Source organism: Patella vulgata, chromosome 8 (assembly GCF_932274485.2).
Source record: "Patella vulgata chromosome 8, xgPatVulg1.2, whole genome shotgun sequence".
Taxonomy (NCBI): domain Eukaryota; kingdom Metazoa; phylum Mollusca; class Gastropoda; family Patellidae; genus Patella; species Patella vulgata.
Genome location: NC_065886.2, coordinates 34,856,613 through 34,876,580, shown reverse-complemented (window position 1 = coordinate 34,876,580; position 19,968 = coordinate 34,856,613). Strand labels below are relative to the sequence as shown.

The 19,968-nt window shown below is 37.6% G+C and overlaps 1 protein-coding gene across 3 annotated transcripts in view; it reads left to right on the top strand.

The window, feature by feature from the left end:
• LOC126829367 (beta-1,3-galactosyl-O-glycosyl-glycoprotein beta-1,6-N-acetylglucosaminyltransferase) overlaps positions 1-3,283 on the top strand; it is a 66,585-nt gene extending 63,302 nt beyond the window's left edge. For all 3 annotated transcript variants that reach the window (XM_050559182.2, XM_050559181.2, XM_050559183.2), the window contains exon 4: positions 140-3,283. In XM_050559182.2, coding sequence (XP_050415139.2) covers positions 140-450 — 311 coding nt within the window. In that variant the 3' untranslated portion in view covers positions 451-3,283. The remainder of the gene's footprint in view (positions 1-139) is intronic.
• The last annotated feature ends 16,685 nt before the right edge of the window (positions 3,284-19,968 follow it).

The following is a 19,968-nucleotide window of genomic DNA, read 5'->3' as shown; positions in this document are numbered from 1 at the left end:
TTTATCCAACACCCATGTTGGTGTCTATTTAAAAAAAAACAACCAGATATTTTTGTAACATAAATTCACGATCGATCACGATCAACATTTTATACGTTATTTTGTTTGATTTTAATTTGTTTCTGAATTTTAATTTCAGGTATTCCAGAAACCACCAAAGATAAGAAACCATTCCTGGCTCGGTTTAAAAACTGGGGTCGTGAGCCGTTTGATTGGCCGTGTAGAGGAAAGCGAGTTCGCCTTATTTGTATATTCGGTATGGGTGATCTCCCTTTATTGGCACGCCGTAAAGAAATGTTTGCTAATAAATTCTATTTAAACTTTGAACCATTCGCCTTGGATTGTTTAGAGGAGTTGCACCATAATAAAACACGTGACGAGTATCTGGGATTATTGAAATTTAACACTAGTTATTATCAGGGCTTGGATTTTATTAAAAATAAAATATGATAGACAGACAAAACGTGAACGACATATGAATGAACGATGGATGTATGAAGAATGGTCTTAAAAATGAAGTGTGATAGACAGACAAAACGTGAAAAAACAGACAAATAAAGAATGAATGAATGGTATTATGAGCGGTGATCTTAGACGGAATTCCCTCTGACATAAATCAATCATCCAATCAGTGGCAGCACATGGAGTTTCCATTGGACAGAAATTCCCGGCGAATTTGAGGTATTTACTGGATAAGGAACACGACCGAAAGAGATGATTCAAAACAAAGCGATTGTGTGGGTTGATCCACAATGACAACCCGCACATTAATATGAACTTTTATCACATTTCCATTACAGTATTTGGAAGGGTCTTTAGCAGTAGGAAGAAACAGGAGGACCCGGAGAAAAACCTAAGAGGTTAGACAGTCGACCGATTTTTTGTCACGTACAAGTGTGGAATCGAAACCACTTGACCCAATGACAGACCCTGTGATCTAGCGCGCAGGCTTTTAACTATTCGGTCACCCAATCTCCTTGGAGTTATCGCCCTTTGATTGACTGAAGACAGATAAAGTATACCAGCCCTTGCTTTTGATGTGAAAACTTATTACTCATTCAGTCAGTATGGCATATAATTTTTTTAAAAGTGTGTTAATAGTTATAGTGACAGAAGGCCCGACAAGCAACGCATAGTCTTTCCGTGGGACGAAAAACCGAGATTCCGTGTACACATATGATTGGCGTGGGGGCTAATTTACCTCATAGCACACTTTATGGCGTATGCTCGTCTTCATTAGCCCAGTCGGAGCAGAACAGTAGGAAGCCAAACCCCATTTCATTTTATTTCTATTTACAGTCCAACATCAATTCATGTTTATTATTCAATTGTCGAATTTTGGTGCATGTGTCGATTTGTAGAAACTATAAAAATCTATGAAATCAAATATTTTCCTGTATCGGTTGGTGAACTTTTTAATATTAATTTATATCATCGAATGAATAATGTAAGATATTTCTTATGTCTAACCTTGAAAAATAGCCCCTTCAGTGTTGAAGCAGAATAAAGGCCAATAACTCTATTTTACCCCACACTCAAAGGACAATATTGGTGTGATAGAACTGGTTAAACACTTTCCAGATATGATTTTAACACAGACGTCATTGCTACTATAGATGCTTAAGGAAGATTGTAAGAAACGGAAGTGACGAAAGCAAAAGGAAAACACGAGTTATTCTTCTTCTTTTTAACTGACTGAAGTAACGAGTGATACCAGTTACACGGATGAATGTCTGCTCACTAATAATTCCTTGTTATATGAGACTGTGGGAGGATATCTGGCAATTCAAAAAAAAAAAAAAAAAATAATAATAATAATAAATAAATAAATAAAATATTGACTGCAATATTAAACCACAGGCCCATAACATTTTCTTTTAACATTCCAAACTTTCTAACCACAAACAGCCCAAAATGTCACAATCATCCGAATAAAAATATTGAATGGGAGTTGACTGTTTAGAGTCTTTGCTAGGTCTGATGAAAGGAATATTAAGGCAGTGACGTCATTTTAGTAAATAGGGACACTACATGCATGAGATCAGGGTAGACTATATACTAGTTTTAGTTCCTATAATAAATGTCGCCTTTCACCATTGTCTTTTTGTTTTCAAATGCATGTGGGGTTAGGTTTAACGCGTGCACGTTGGGTCATAAGGTCTGTCATTTAGTCAAGTGGCGTGGTTTCGACCCCGCGCGTGTACATGGCAAGAAGTCAAGTCGTCTGTTCAACCTGTTGGCTTTTCTCTGGGTCCTCCGGTTTCCTCCCACTGCCAAAGAACTCTACACGCAAGCGAATTATTAGGATAAAATTCAACCATATGTTAGTCTCACAGTTAGATGTTGAAAAATTAATATATTGAAAATGTAATTCAAATTACTTTATTTTGAAAGTTATGATATATATTCTTAAAATACATAAGAATTAAATAAAATATACGAGATAACTATTAATATTAATATAAGATAACGTAGATAGACGGGCTTTATAGACATTTTATGTATATTATTAATATATATTTATAATAATTCCTGTGTTTGTGTAAAGATTCTTATACGAGATAAATATTAATATAAGATAACGTAGATACGGTCTTTAAAGATATTTTATGTATGTTAATATCTATTTATAATAATGAATAACAGTGTCTGTGTATAGATGCTTATACAAGATAACGTAGATAGACGGGCTTTATAGAATCTGTATATTAATATTCATTTATAATAATGAATTACAGTGTTTGTGTATAGATGCTAATACAAGATAACGTAGATAGACGGGCTTTATAGATATTTTATGTATATTAATATATATTTATAAATAATGAATTCCTGTGTTTGTGTATAGATGCTTATACGAGTTAAATATTAATATAAGATATAGACGGGCTTTATAGATATTGTATGTCTATTTATAATAATGAATTCCATTGTTTGTGTATAGATGCTTATGCGAGATAAATATTAATATTATAGATATTTTATGTACATGTATATTAATATATATTTATAATAATGAATTCCAGTGTTTGTTTATAGATGCTTATACGAGATAAATATTAATATTAGAAAATGTAGACAGAAGGTTTTATTGATATTTTATGTATATTAATATCTATTGATAATAATGAATTACAGTGTTTGTGTATATGAGGTAACGTAGATAGACGGGCTTTATAGATATTTTATGTATAATAATGAATTCCAGTGTTTGTGTATAGGCTTGATATATTATTACTATTTTTTTCATTAGTAAAATAAATGGGACTATATATTGTTTCAATCTTCGGTCTTTCTATAAACAAAGTCACAAAAAACGCCTTTGGGTTTATTTATTTAAAACCATTTTCATGACTATTTAACGAAATGGTTTTAAACGTTCTACTGTTCTACTCTGAATCGGCTAAAGTGTTCTATAAGGGAAATTGTGTCTGGACAGCAGCACTACGGTCTACCCCTATATCGAATTCCATTTGCCAAGGGTTCTTGTATGTGTCCGTCTTCATAATTAGCCCAGACTCGGAGCAGAACGGTGGGACGTTAAACCACATTTCATTTCATTTCTTTTACGTGCACGCCAATGTGTTCACGGGACAGCAGATTTTTGTCCGATCATACGTTGTCGATTGCCAGGCCCTCCGTCCTGCACCACTGACAAGGGCAAACCACGCCGAAAAATACCGATGAACTTTCTCGGCCAACACCGGGATCGAAGACGGTACCTCAAGGTTAGCGAACGAACGTCTTTTTTTTTCTTGTAGATATATTTATTAACAAAATATACGAAATACATAATTTATTTCCATTCTACAAAAATAATATCACAGGATATTTACAAGTTATATATATATATATTAGCACAACCGCATAGCTGCACTACTTTGTTTCACGGTAAATGATGAAAAGATAAAAAAGGTATGCCGACACAAACTGATTTCAACACTGGTTTGGGACTATTCATAAATAATGTCATTGTATAAAGATGGACAGTATAGTATATTTATACAATATATATATATATAAATATATAAAAATAGTTAAAACTAGAAACACGTAGATCTAGCAAAGCATGAACGCATTCATCTTTAATCTTCAGATTAATCGGAAGATTAAAGATGAAAGCGTTCATGCTTTGCTAGATCTACTTGTTTATAGTTTTAACTATTTTTATATATATACCGGACACTGAGAATTTGAAATCATTTTAGCATAAAAATATATACACACATACACCCTTACATACATTTACATACATAATATACATGCAAATAAAAGTATATTTTTCGGTTGATATATCATTGAGAATATATCTATTTTCTTTAGGTGAAAATTTACCTGTGATGAGTAATAATAAAGTATAGTGAGATCGACTGTCGTGTTAAAATCACGTTAAAGAAACCCGCGGTTGAAAACATATTCCATATTGTAAAACGTTACGCTCTAAACCAAAATAAAATCTATTTCTTACACGCTGGGCCGGCCACGTTTTCACCTAGCTCTTTAACAGGTCATTTGGCGCACTCTATAGAGGTGTATGGATTCTATACCTGGGTTCTCGACTGAAGTGTCGACAAAGCAGCGGGCGCACTCGACAGAGTTCCATGGATTCCATACCCTACGCCTGGGCTGGAATGCCAAAGTTTTTAAAATTTAAAATTGTCGCTCTTGACCTTGCCCTACTTTGAATAAAACGTAATTTCATCTGTTTTAGTATATTTTAAATGCCTTCCTTTGTCACTATGCCCATTGAGTCATGTGGGTATACATTCGTGGAGTTGGCTCCGGGTATCCCAGAACCTCTGTGCATCACTGCTCCAAGAGTGGCCGTTCATCTTATGGGTTTTACAGCTGGGGACAACAAAGAGGAGCCGATCGACATTAAGGTATGATATTATCAAATTAATGAAATAAATACTTTCAAACAGTTTCAAAAGTAACAAACTGTTCTGAATTGCTTACCTGAAGCCGATTATTGCCAAAGATGTTGCTTAAAGTCCACTCGATATTAAGATATGGTTCAATAGGGGTCATCAGCCATGGGGCTAAATCGGAGGACACGGAGAAAACCCACGAGGGTGGACAGGTGACTCCAGGTGTTATATACCATGCAGTGTGCTATGAATGGAATTGAACCTAGACATCTGCGTCTTTGAGAGAGATAGACTAGGTTATTTCTGGACAAACGTATGGTTCAATTTTATTTAATAATGCGCTTGCTCGTAGGGGTCTATAGCAGTGGGAGAAAACCAGAGAGCACCCGGAGAAAACCCACGAAGTTGGACAGGCGACACTAATCCCTTTCGTATACAAGCGGAGAATCGAAACCACCTCACCTGACTCAATGACAGACATTATTATGGTTTAACGCTAAACCACTAGCGACCCCCCCCCCCCCCAACTGCGTTTGTGCCTACTCTTCATCGAATTCCGACTGTCATGGAATCGTTGACGCGAATGTCAACGTGTACCCGGGCAACTAGACGCTGCCATGCACCACGGCCAAGGGGAAACCACGCTGTAAAATCTCGAGGAATGCTCTTGGCCAAATACCGGGATGGACTCCGTAAGAAATCCGATCTAAAGCTCACGCAAAAAAGAAAACATTCGTCCACCCAACTCCCCCACCACAGATATAAACCAATCAAGTGAACGACTCCCCATGTAGGTAAATAATGAAACGAACGTCTGCTTATCAACGAAATTACCGACAATTATGGTGTCAAAAAGAAATATGGCGGTTAGTATCGTCTAATTATTGGCTAATTATTAATCAATTAATCACCAGTATTAATTAAGACCGCGACGTTTCCCTTTAGCGGATCCCCCGCCTTCTCAGTCATTAGATAACTAAGCAGGAAATCACCTGGCGTGAAGTGATGTAGCGCGTCTAATGATGATGAGGTGTCGGTGGCGTAACTATAACAGTTTACCATGATATATAAATCCAACATTTTCTTCATCTCTTCACTTTCACGTGAAGTCAAGAAAACATACAAACTAAAAATGCCGGTCATTTCAGTTCTTCTTATCACCATAGTAACCATCCTCAACCAAGAGGTTCAAGGACAGGGTTTCCCGTTTCAAATGGGGGCGCGCAATGGTATGGGAATGTTCGGTGCCTCAATGTGGGGATCAAATCCTGTGCAATCTACATCTTATATGACTTGTATTGGATCAACGGCTACAGATGACGAAATGAGAATAACTTTCTCTGATGCCAACCAGAACGCATGGAGCAATTGGGGAATGGCGCAACAAGAGGAACTGGAAATGGAGGCGAAAATATCTGCCGGTATGAGTTCACCGATTCATGGTCACTTTCAACTAGTTATTACAGAAAACGGCCACATTGAAGGTTTCTGTGACGCTCAGTTATTGGGTAACATCATCAACACAAACGTGAATCAACCAATGGGTGTTGCTCTATGGTTCAATGCCGGCCAATCTCGACCATCCGGTGTAATTGGACGAGCGTTTAGTTTAAGCCCAGGACAAACCGTCTCCATGATAGAAAGTGTCAGCAACATCGATATGGATCGTTTGGCCGGAAGTGGTATCGCCATGTGTCCTAGTAACCAGGTTATTGGTACACAGTGTATAAATCCTATCCCACTCTGCTGTACTCTAACTAAAGATAGCAAACCCGCTGAAGCTCTACCTAACACCATGATGCAAGGTAAGAATGTATTCTATATCACCACCATTTATTTTTAGCAGAAACAGTGGTGACTCAGTGGGTGAAATTCTGACTCACTAACCAAGCGGTCGTGGATTCGCTCCCTCTGTTGGCCGAGAAAGTTCCTCGGAATCTTCCGGCGTGACCCCCTCCCCTCCCCTTGTCGGTGGTGGAAGACGGACGGTCTGACAAGGGCAATGTCTAATCGTCTGGATAGTACGAAAAGCCGCGTATCCATTGGCGTACACCTGACAGGTAGAATTGGAAATAAGAGTAGGACGTAGCGCTGCTACAAGGGACAAATTTCTCTCATTGCACATTGTATAGCGTATTGTCCGTCTTTATTAGCCCAGTTGGAGCAGAAAAGTGGGATGTGAAATTCTACTTCATTTCCTTTCAGATTGAATGCTGCAGGGTTTAACGTCTGGCTTTTCTTGACTAACTAGTGTGCTAAGAGGGGAGGTTTTTGACCTGGCAGTGGCGTTTCCTCCTACTCGTCATCGAATTCCAACTCTCACAGTTTCTTTTATGAGCACACCAACATGTAAACAATTAGAGCTAGGATTTTCGTCCAGGCTGGAAAATTCCGAGAAATTTTCTCGGCCAACACCGGTACGCACTGGGTGCAAAAAAGTAGAAAGTTAAACCCCATTACATTGCATTTCATTAGCGCACAGTTCTAAGGAAGGGTGCCATTTTTACTTACACTGGGGAATGGCTAAGGTCAATAATGTCAATTATCCAGTCACTCATGCGTCACTTGAGAAGCCCCTAAATCCTAGTGTCGAGATGAGTAAACCGCCCCGCCGGTGGTCATTAGGTAAATTAAAAAAGGAATGTCTATTAACCAGGCATATTCAAGAGCTAAATAGTAATCTGCCTACTGCACGTCTTCCTGTGGGCCTTAAATGTTATATAAACTATTAATAAGACATCTATTAACATGGCAAGGCCATAATCAACTCTCGATGCTATCGGATGCTTTAGATTTTCAAGCGATTTAAAAACGATTGGCGGTTAATGATTTAATTAAAAAATGGATAATCGAGACGCTGTTTACTATTGTAGTAACGGTAGCAGTGACAATCGAGACTCCGCTATTCTCCAAATATCCCTAACTTAGTTCAACATATTCCCTTCGCATTATCTATTTTTAACTATTATAGCGAGAACTAGCAGCTTTTGTTTCATCTTAATCTTACATAATAATAATTTAATAATAATTTGCGACCATGTCGCAATGAATCTGTTAAACTGTTTGACCTCAGGGCGAGGTTCTTTTTAATTTGTGACGATAAATTTTGACAGATAATCTAATAATCAATTACCTACAACAGTCACTCAAGGGAGGTTTCAACACTGTCCGCTTAAAGATATGTTATGTAAGATTTAGATAAAGAGCTGGTATTTCTCACTATAATAGTTTAAAAATAGATAATGAAAAGGGAATATTATTTATGTTGAAAATTTCAGTCAAATTATTTCATTCTGAGCTGAGCTCAGTTATCGTCGTTTGAAGAACAATGTAGTCTCTACTGTTATTGCTACCGCTGTTTTATGATAATATCCAAAGTCTCGATTATCCACTTTCAAATTAAATTATTAACTTCCAATCGTAATTAAATTTGTTGAGTGGCTAAGTGGGTAAGACGCTGGCTCGCTAGCCTGGCGGTCGGGTGTTCGATCCCTGCATTGACAGAGAAAGTTCATCTATATTTTCCGGCGTGGTTCCCCCTTGTCAGTGATGCAGAACGGAGTGCCTAACAAGACAGCTGTCTAGTCGTTCGAATGGGATGAAATACTGAGGTCCCGTGTATACATTTGGCGTGCACGTTAAAGATCCCTTGACAGTTGGAATTCGATATAAGAATAGGCCGTAGTGCCGCTGTCCGGGAAAAATTTCCCTCATAGCACACTGTATGGCGTACGTTCGTCTTCATTAGTCCAGTTCGGAGCAGAACAGTAGCACGTTAAACGCCATTTCATTTCATTTTATTTCATTTTGCACACACAGGGCTTAGAAATAAGATAAAAAGCGCGTGTCACACTCCTTTGACTATTTGAAACAGAGAGTGGAATGAAACGAAATGGGGTTTAACGTCCTACTGTTCTGCCCAAACTGGGCTACCGAAAACGGGCATACGCGATACAGTGTGCTATGAGGGAATTTTGCCCGGATAGCAACGCTATGGCCTACTCCTATATCGAATTCTAACTGCCAAAGATTCTTTTACGTGTACGCCGATTTGTAAACGGGATCCCGAGTTTTTGTCCCAGCCGTACGAGAAGAAACATAGAGTACTAACATTTTATGGTTATATTTAGATCCCGCCGATGTTCTTCAAGTTGCCCATATTCTATAATATGTCAATGCCAATACCATTTGTTTTTTTTTATTGATAACATATAATAATAGAAAAGGTGTCACCCCATTCTGCACAGAAAGAACGATCTACTTGAAATTCCGAGAAATTTACCCGGCCACCATTTTCACTAACTCGTCTGGTTTAAAGAAGAAGAAAGTCAAACCTCATTTCATTTTTTACATACAATGCCAGTTGTTCAGCATTCTCGTTATCCCCCATTGGTATCGGTCCGTTTTACTCCACTCACCTGTGGGTCCATCCACGGGTGAGACGCATAGTCAAATTATCCGCCCTTGGTTCTTTAACATCTGGTTCCACTAAAGTGATATCGCAAACATCCGCCCATTTCTATTGACCAATCGATTGGGCGAAGGGAAGTAACTCGCATTTTATTGCAACTAGGATTATTGTAGTGAACTACGTTAAGACTGGTATGTAAACTGTTTGGTATTAGAATCAAGCTACGATCAAGGACAGATAAATTGTATTCGTGAAAACCCAATGGACGGACCCAGAGGTGAGTGGAGTAGAACTGGGGATACCGTCGTACTGTTCTCCACCGATTTGGGTAATGAAGACGGGCATACGCCATACAGTGCGCTATGAGAAAATTATTGCCCGGTCAGCGGCACTACGGTCTATTTCAACAGTCAGGGTTCTTGTTACACGCACATGAATGTTTACACGAGACCTCGTTTTGTCGACCCATCCAAGCCGCTATACGTTGTCCCTTGTCAGACTATCCGTCCTGCACGTCTGACAAGGGGACACTAAGCCGGACAATCTAGAACACGGGACCTTCAGGTTGGAGGGCCTCTGCCTTACGCACTGAGTCACCGTGACTTCTAATAACCAAGGAGATATGTGATAAAATATTTCGATTGTAAAACATATTTGAGAAATTCATCTTATGTCTGTTTTGTTTATTATAGGAACCCCGATGGGTGGTATGTTTGGAAGCGGACAGATGGGTGGTATGTCTCAAATGGGACCGATGGGACCGATGGGACCAATGGGGCCAATGGGCGGTATGTCACCAATGGGAGCTGCTGGATCCATGGGACAAATGGGTAATGCCGGATCAATGACTCCTATGGGAGGAATGCAAGGAGTGGGTCCAATGAACGGTATGGCTGGCAACAACCAAGGTATGCAATCTGTAATGGGAGGACATGTAGGTGGCCCAACTGGACCCATGGCAGCTCAACAACAGCAACACCAACAGCAGCAGATGGGATCAAACACCGGGAACATGATCTTCCCTGGCGTTAAAAAATAAAACTGCTAAAATTCTTACTATGGCTGGCTTCCATTCGTACCAACAATAATCGTTCTTCTTACAAATAATAACTGTAATTTTGACCAACACCAACCGTAGCTCGTACCAACACGAACCGTAATACTGACCAACAACTGCAATACTCACCAACACCAACCGTAACTCTTACCAATACCAACCGTAAATCTTACCAACAACTACAATACTTCCCAACACCGACCGTAAATCTTACCAACAACTGCAATACTTCCCAAGACCAACCATAACTCTTACCAATTCCAACCATAAATCTTACCAACACCAGCCGTAAATATTACCAACAACTACAATACTTACCAACAATAACAGCAATTCTTACCGACCATAACTGCTGCTATTACCAACAACAACTAGAGCTTTATCAACAGCTAGTGTGTTTTTATCAGTAACAATAATATTTCTTATTGACACCAACTGCAATGTTTACCAACAACCATCGAGTCTTATCAACAGAAACCACAGTTCCCACCATCCATCACTCCGACCCTTATCAACAGCAGCTACAGTTCTCACCATCCACCACTCCAACTCTTATCAACAGAAACCACAGTTCCTACCATCCGTCACTCCGACTGCTATCAACAGCAGCTACAGTTCGCACCATCCACCACCACTCCGACTCTTATCAATAGAAACCACAGTTCTTACCATCCACCACTCCGACTATCAACAGAAACCACAGTTCCTACCATCCACCACTTTCAGTGTTTACCGACAAAACAATCCGAAACATAAATTCCTCAAAAACAACCACCTCGATTCCAACAACGACTACAATTATTAACAGCAATACTTATAACTCTTACCAGTAACACAGGTAATTTAAGTCATACCACAGCTGACTCCTACATATGATTATAATTGTACCAACAACAACAACATTAATATTATGGTCTGTAGCTAGCAGCCATAACAACCCTTTACCAACACTGAACGTAGCTACCCCAAACCTTGCACTGATATCAAGATAAAATAAATGTATAGTGTATCAGCAACAACATTATTAATACTACCGTCTGCAGCTTACCAGACTTAATGTGCCTACCCCAACCTGACCCCCATATCAAGATCTAAATGAATTCATGTTAACAACAGAAGAAGTGTCTAGCGTTTACAAAAAACCCATCGGACAATAATATCTGCTTACACAAGCAACAAAGACAAAAGCTCAAGATTAAATACCAGCACAAAAATAGCAAGCATAGAGATGCGTCAATGCCACACAGCTGTGAGAAAATCACAAACAGATGATGGCGTCGACATCCACCAAGACCTATCGGACATCAAAATGGCTTAAAACGCCAAAACCAAATCCATGAAAGTTTTCCATTTAGAAATAATTCTAGGTTTAAAAAATGTTAAAGATGCACTATGTAAGAGCTAAAGCTTTATATTGCAAGTCTTTCATTTAGCTTTAAATGTTATTAAAACAATATTTAGCCATTGATGGACATGGTAAGCCTATAATCAACTCTTTAGGCCATCGAATGACCGAGATTTAAATGAATTTAAACATCTGTGAGATTTAAAAAATTTAAGGATAAAATTGAAAAGTATCGGTTATCAAGTACCGTTGCTACGATAATGAACGAGCTGTGCTTTATACTGAAACAGGCATGAGATTTTCAATATATTCTTTTTTCATTATCCATTTTTAAAATAGTATAGAGAGAACGGCTAGCTCTTAACCTTAATCTTACATAATGCATCTTTAACTAGTCTGTGCATTAAACCTTTTTAACGAGAAAAAGTATTCAAAGTATTCCTGGCCTACATTTTTCTTCAGTTTTAGTGTGACCACAATTTGTCACCAAGTGATTGTTCAAGATGGAGTTAGCGTAAGCTTGGTTTGATTCCAAACAATCTGTTAATGAAAAATAAATGTTTTACATTATATTTGTTTTGTAAATATTTCAGAAAATGTATTTTTATGGGAAGGGTGAATATATCTGGTATTATTTATTAAATTATATATTGAATGAAAATTCATTTTGTTTCACTTATTTCCTTTTTGTTTAAAAAAAATTCTCCTGGGTTTCCCAACGTGGCGTCCCTAAGGCTGTGCAGATTGGAGGGCTTAGCAAGAAACAACGGCTAAATGTAATTAGGGTCCGTAACAGAATCGTTGATAGTAGGAATTTGTCAAAGAGTAGGTCGTAGTGACGCTGTCCGGGCAAAATTTCCCTGATAGCTCTCTGTATGCCGGTCTTCAGTGGGATCTTAATGCGCCTCAACAGCTCTCGATGTTCTCCCAATGCGCCCAAGTCGCTATCACTGCGCTCTCAATACGTTTACAACTCGTTCATTGAACAGGTGAGGCAAGTTTACCAAAAAGCCTCATGTGACCAGGGCATAAGTACAATGAATCCTCTGCCATACCCACGTGCGATCACACTTAGCACCCCCACTTCCAGTTTGAAAGCGTGAGTCAAAGCGCAGCTAAGTTTCTGAGAACGATTTAGTAACGCAGTGGAAACTGTCAGGCCGAGAGACATCCTCGGTATCTCCAGTAGTCTCATTCCGTTCTACTCCACTATACGTATTCAAATTATCTGGGAGGTCGGGTGTTCGATCCCTGCATTCGCGGAAAAAGTTCATCCAGATTTTCTGGCGTGGTTTCCCATTGCCAGTGATGCAGGACGGAGGGCCTGACAAGGACAGCTGTCTAGTCGTTCGGATGGGGCGAAAAACCGAGGTCCCGTGTACACATTGGCGTGCACGTAAAAGATCCCTTGGCAGTTGGAATTCGATATAAGAGTAGACTGTAGCACCGCTGCCCGGGCAAAATTTCCCTCATAGCACACTGTATGGCGTATGCCCGTCTTCATTAGCCCAGTTTAGGAGCAGAACAGTAGGACGTTAAACTCCATTTCATTTCATTTTCAAATTATCTGTCCTTGATCGTAGGCCGATTCTATGAATCAATCAAAACAGTTTACAAACCAGTTTTAGCCTGATTGTTTACGTTCACAACAATATGGCGGCTTGTTTGATGCATCACGATGAGAGTTACTTCCCTTCGCCAACTTCCTTTGTATTTAACGATTTTTTTTTGATTGGTCGACATCAATGTCAGATGATTTGAATACGTTTCTCCCCAGTGGATGAACCCAGGGGTTAGTGGAGGTGGAACTGAATGAGATCACTGGGAATACCGAGGATGTCAGAGAGAAGGCCGGAGTTTAATTGCACAACGAATTTATAGCCACCATACTTTCCCACTGGAAAGATTTGACATTATGTCTTGGTTAACAAGGCTAGTAAACGCCTCATGATTGTTCTCGAACTCGTAGGGATTAACGCCGGGCTATTGTAGTCGCGATTTTCCAGTTGGGATGGTACAACACCCAACACAAATTCTGCCATTGATCAATTATTTGGAATATTAAGGGAGTCAAGGTGGCTCAGCGATTAAGCCGTTGGCTCGCTAACCTAGAGGTCCCATGTTCGACCCTGGTGTTGGTCGAGAAAGGTCAACGGGAATTTTCCGACGTGGTTCCCCCGTGTCATTGATGCAGAACAGAGAGCTTGACATCGTACAACGTATAGTCGTTCGGTTGGGACAATAACGTTTAAAAGAACCCTTGGCAGTTAGAATTCGATATAAGTGTAGGTAATAGCCCTCTGTATGGCGTATGTCCGTCTTCATTAGCCCAGTAGGGGGCGTTAAATCCTATTTCATTTCATTTGGCAAATTCAGACAGCTGAGTAATTTTATTTTGTTTATTCGAAATCTACTTCAACCGTATTTATTGTAGTTGTCTCCCTTTCTACATCGAACCCAGAACAAACAAAACCCATAGTACAATTATTTTTGCAACATTTCACTTAGCTTACAGGGGTCTTTAGCACTCGGGGTGGGGGTGGAGTGAGGGTGGTTGATGAGGGTGGTATATAACGCGTGAAATCACAAGGCCTGTCATTGAGTCAAATGGCGTGGATTCGAATCTCGGCTTGAATCTGAACTTGCCGAAATCTACAGGTGGATTCGGATCCTGGCTTGAATCTGAACTTGACGAAATCTACAGTTGGTTTTAATATTTAGATCTTACAGCTGTGAAGACAAGTAAATGGATTTTTGAACTACAAAAACGATACGTAATAGGATCTGCGTTTTAATCCGATTGTGTCGATTGTGAGCCAGAAATACACACAAACAAACACAGAATCTAATTTGAATTGTTTTATCAATTATCTCGTAACATTTCTAGATACAATTCTCGACTCTTAAACTGACTGACATTCTCTTATCTTTTATTTCAGTAAAAACAAAGGCTTAAAATAAAACATCCATATATATACCTGAAAGGTTATTACTAATAAAAGCATTGCTTATCTTTTCAGCAAGGAAGTCAATTTGATTTGAACGTCTGGCTGTGGAATGTTGATAATTACATATCATTAATGCTTTTTTTAAAATTCTTATTGAGTGCGTTGTTAGGGTAGACCAATTTGGATTTGTGTTTTGGAATGTTGATATTTACAAATCATTAAAGATACATTATGGGAGATTAGATAAAGAGCTGACAGTTCGCACTATAATAGTTAAAAACTAGATAATGTAAAGGGAATTTGCTGAAAATTTCAGTCAAATTGATCCAACCTGAACCAAGATTTTAGCGATTGAATTTTGGCCTAGCCTGGATCATCATTACTAACGTCTGTACGATAAAAAAAAACATAGTCTCGATTATCCATTTAATGAATAAATTATGAATGGAAGTCGAACAGGAAATCGGAACCTAATCCAGTAAATATCACAGGCTAGCGTTGCCTTCGAGAGTTGATTATGGTCTGGATAAGTTAATTAATGTCTAATTAATAATTTAGATAATATTTCAGGCCTAAAGAAAGACCTGCAATAACCAGATTTAGCCCTTGCATAATGTATGTTTAATGTTATTTTTAATTCTTATCCCGTGCGTCGTTAGGCTAGACAAATTCGGATTTGTGTTTTCAATGAAAACGACTAGACGATGTTCTTTGCCATGCACAGCCACCCTGTTCCATTGATAAGGGTGAAATAATGCTGGAAAACTTCCTCGACCAACACCGGATTCAAACCAGGAATAAATTAATTAATGAGCTCAGAATCAGAAAGGTTTAGTCCCTTTAATGTCTCATTGTGTCATTTTGGCCTATAGAATCCATGGTAAAATACAATTATATTGAATATAATAGGAATATCAGCCCAAAATGGTTCAATTCCGTTCAGTATTTACAAAGATATGTCGAATTGAAATTTCATCGATCTGTGCTGCTCGCTATACATTAAGCCCACCGCCATTTTGTTGTTCGCGAACATAATTGATGGGCATGTTTTTAGTCCGACAGAAACCGAGCTGGGAGGTTGTTTAGCGTTGGTATGTTGATTTTGTTTTCTAAAATAAATATTAATTAATCAATCTGAGTACACATTGGCGTGAATTAAGCCATGAGAAATGGGATATTTGAGCGAAAAATGCAAATGACTTTAAATGGAAACAAACAAGTAATCGTCAACAAATAATTTTATTTCTGCATCACAGGTCATGTTTTATTTACAATATCAGGAATTAAAATATAATTGAGCATTAAATATGGCAAGTAGAGATATAACGTGTCATCTTAATTTACATAAAAATACAAAACATTCTCATATAATAATAGTAATAATAACAAGTTCCATTTGAAACTGGGACCGGGCATGACATCATTGCCGCCATCTTGAAACAATGGCGTCATATGACGAATCAAAGTCCGTCAATCGATACACAATTGTCCAAGGACGAAGCATGTTAAGTGTCGTGTCGATCGCACTTGAATTGGCGAAGTCATGGGCTTTTTTGAAGGGTATCGCCTCCATCAACGAAATGGTCCAATAATAATAACAAATAATAATAGTAGACTATATAGAACAATACTGAATTATAAAGCTGACACAAATAAGTTACAAAGTTTTCCCACGGGGGAAAAACTGGTGATGTCCACATTTATGCTTTTGTTCGATTACTTCCCCATGATTATACCCCTTGGTCCATCCTTTCTTCTCCATAAATATTGTATGGAACAACTGGACATGTCACTCTCTACAGAGAGTTTTTTGAAAGGCATAAAAGGAAAAAACTGGTGATGTCCAAACCATGGTCAGTCAAATCAAATGCCCAAAATACACCATAGGAATTCTATGGGAGTGTGCACCAGCTTAATTAATGTTCTCACTAAATGCATGATTCTTCATAGAAACTTGCAATATTTTAAAAAAAACTCTTCTAAACTGAAGAAATGGGTGTTTAAACTGGAAACTTCCATTTACTCAAAAGTCAAAAAACGTGACATCACCAGTTTTCCCCTGGAGTCTTCATTTGTTTCATACACAGCATGAAAAGAAACCTGAGGTAATTTAGTAATTGAATTCTCTGCTGAATTAAACAACAATAGGTTCTATATGAAAACAAATGAAATGAAATGGGTTTTAACGTCCTACTTTTCTGCACCGACTGGGGCTAATGAAGACGGGCATAGGTAACACGGTGCGCTATGAGAGAATTCTTGTCCCATGAGGGGCGCAACGGTTTACTCTTATTTCGAATTCAAACTGCGCAGGGGTCTTTTACTTGAATACCAATGTGTACAGGGGACCTCGGTTTTTCGTCCAATCCGAACGACTAGACAATGTCCATGTCAGGCCCTCCGTCTGTATTATTAAAGTCACATAAGGAAATGTGTATTTGCCTTCAGGTGCATCGAGACAACTTTAATATTGCAATCGATTTAAATAATTGTAACTAAGGCTACCTGGACATTGGCGTTAATGAGATAAAATCGATACCAAGCCACCAAAGTTTTGTTTTATATGGAGCTTTGAAATAAATAAACGATTAAATATATAATATATCTTTAGGCGTCATGTGAATAAGGCTATAGTTACAAGTGAGGTATTATTATTATTATGGAATTAAAAAACACGCAAGATAAACATATAAATAATTATAAGATTATCAAATCGCCTGGGTTATTGGAGAATGACGTCACATTAATGGTGTTATTTAATGGAACACGCAGCAAATACTGCATATCTAGACACTGACACAGCAAAGTAACAATCCCAGGTATAGGGATTGAAGGTCCAGTGCTATATGAAACCCTTACAAACTTTAATACGGTGAAAGTTTAATCTCTTAATATTAATATCAGTCCAAAATGGATCAATCCCGTTCTGTATTTACAAAGATATGTGGAATTTAAATCGCCATCTTGTATTGGCAACGGAGAAACAGGATAAGCCTAGCTTCAATCCGATTTAATCTAATCCCGGGGATTTTCTTGCGTTCGTGTTTTGATTTCGTTAAATGTTAAATAATCAGACTGAGTACATATTTAGTGTTTATTAAAGCCGCGAAGAATTTGATTCTTTTTTTTTCGGCGGTAATGCATCGAGCCTTGAATTAGATGTCGTGTGAACATAGTCTAATTAATGCGTCAAATGTCTGATAATGTTAGCTGCGCCAAATGTCTAAATCTTTTAGCTGCGTCAAATGTGTTACACGATAAAGACCAATGTGCCTTTAACATATCTATATACTAGAAAACGTACATAGACATTATTTTTAAAGATTTTATGTGGCATTATCACTTATAAGAAGAAGATAAATGTTTCCGAATTCACAATAACCGCAGATGTATTTAATTATCGAACATCCAAGCTCTACCCTACCTAGAGTAAGGCATTGTGCGTGAACGTATGTTATGATGTGAACGAATCGTTATGAATTTCAACACAAAGATTTACCATACAATCTTCATTGTGGTCATTGTATTACATTCTCAGTATAACATCATTATCAACATTGTATTAACAAATCATAATACAGAACTATTCAATAATTGTATAGATTGCATGGTCTATAAAGAACTACTCAGCGGTTTTATAACCTATATATTACTATTCAACGTTTTTATAGCCTACATAAAACTATTCAACGGTTTTATAACCCATAATTTATATTATTATTCAACTGTTTTATAGCCTACATAGAACTATTCAACTGTTTTATAGCCTACATAGAACTATTCAACGGTTTTATAACATGTTTATTATTATTATTCAACCGTTTTATAGCCTACATACTAATATTCAATGGTTTTATAATTCACATATTACTATTCAACGGTTTTATAGCCTATATAGTACTATTCAACGGTTTTATAAACCATATATTATTATTAAACGGTTTTATAACCTACATAGCACTATTAAACGGTTTTATAACCTATTTATTATTATTCAACGGTTTTATAGCCTACCTATTACTTATTCAATGTTTTATAACTTATATATTACTATTCAACGGTTTTATACATCATACAGAACTATTCAATCGTTGTCTACATCATAATCTACATACATGTAGTACTATTCAACGGTGGCATACATTGACTATGTGTTAATAATAAATAATGCGGTTATCACACACAACATGATTTGTATAGTTATTTTATACAGATAAAAACGAAAAATATATCAATTAAAGGCCCGCATTCATTGTATAAAGAGATAACTTGTTAAAGGCCACGAAGAGGTTTTAGAGAAAAGAAGGTACACCTATTTCATAACACGGATGTTAACGCAATACCGGATGTGGTGTCATTTCCGGAATACACGCAGTCGGAATCATAAGCGACTATTTATTGAAGGAATCAACAATTTCGGATAAAATTTAAAATGAATGTAGATGGAATCCAGTATTGAATGAGGTAAAAGTAGGGTCGTGTAAAAAAAACCCTGCAAATATAATCATATTCTATGCACACACAACATATAATATGTAATCAAGGCTGACCAACATTTTAAAAAGTAATCAAGGCTGAATAACATCTAAAATGTAATCAAGACTGGACAACATCTAAAATATAATCACGACTAGACAACATCTAATATGTAATCAAGGTCGGGCAACAACTAATATATAATCAAGACTGGACAAAAGCCATTAAATCTTCAATCCCAATAAAATCTGAGGTACAAAATCTTAAATAGAGGCAATTTAATGGCGATGCTAACGTCAGATCAACGTGACTTTGTAATTGGTGTTCTATGGTCGTCATAGTAATACTCACTTCCGCGTAACCAGTCGAAAAAGTTGTAATAAATATTGGCCTTTGCCTTTCTAAAATAAACGTCTAGACCACTATTTTTCTATTCATATCCGATATACTATTATAAATCCAATGAAATGGCAAGTGATAAGGGAGAAAACTACACAAGCATGTTTGCTAAAATGACAGGAAGTGGCGTTTTTAAGAGATACAAAATATATTATCAGAAGCCGGAAATATAAAGTTTCTGATCAAAAGCTCAGATTCACAGATTATTAGCGAGAGGCATATTTAAATTACAAAAAACACCACTGTTGCTCCGGCAGCAGCAGCTGTTTGATTTAAACAATATAAAAAATATAATTTACTCATTTAACACAATCAATTGAATACAGTATAAGCTCCAGGAATGGACGGAAGTGTGTTATTCCTGCAATAATTATTGTCCTTCAAGTTAATTTCATATATCGGGAAACAAGGCTTGGTAATTACTGAACTGTGTGGCCTCTTTATTTAACATAACGAATGGA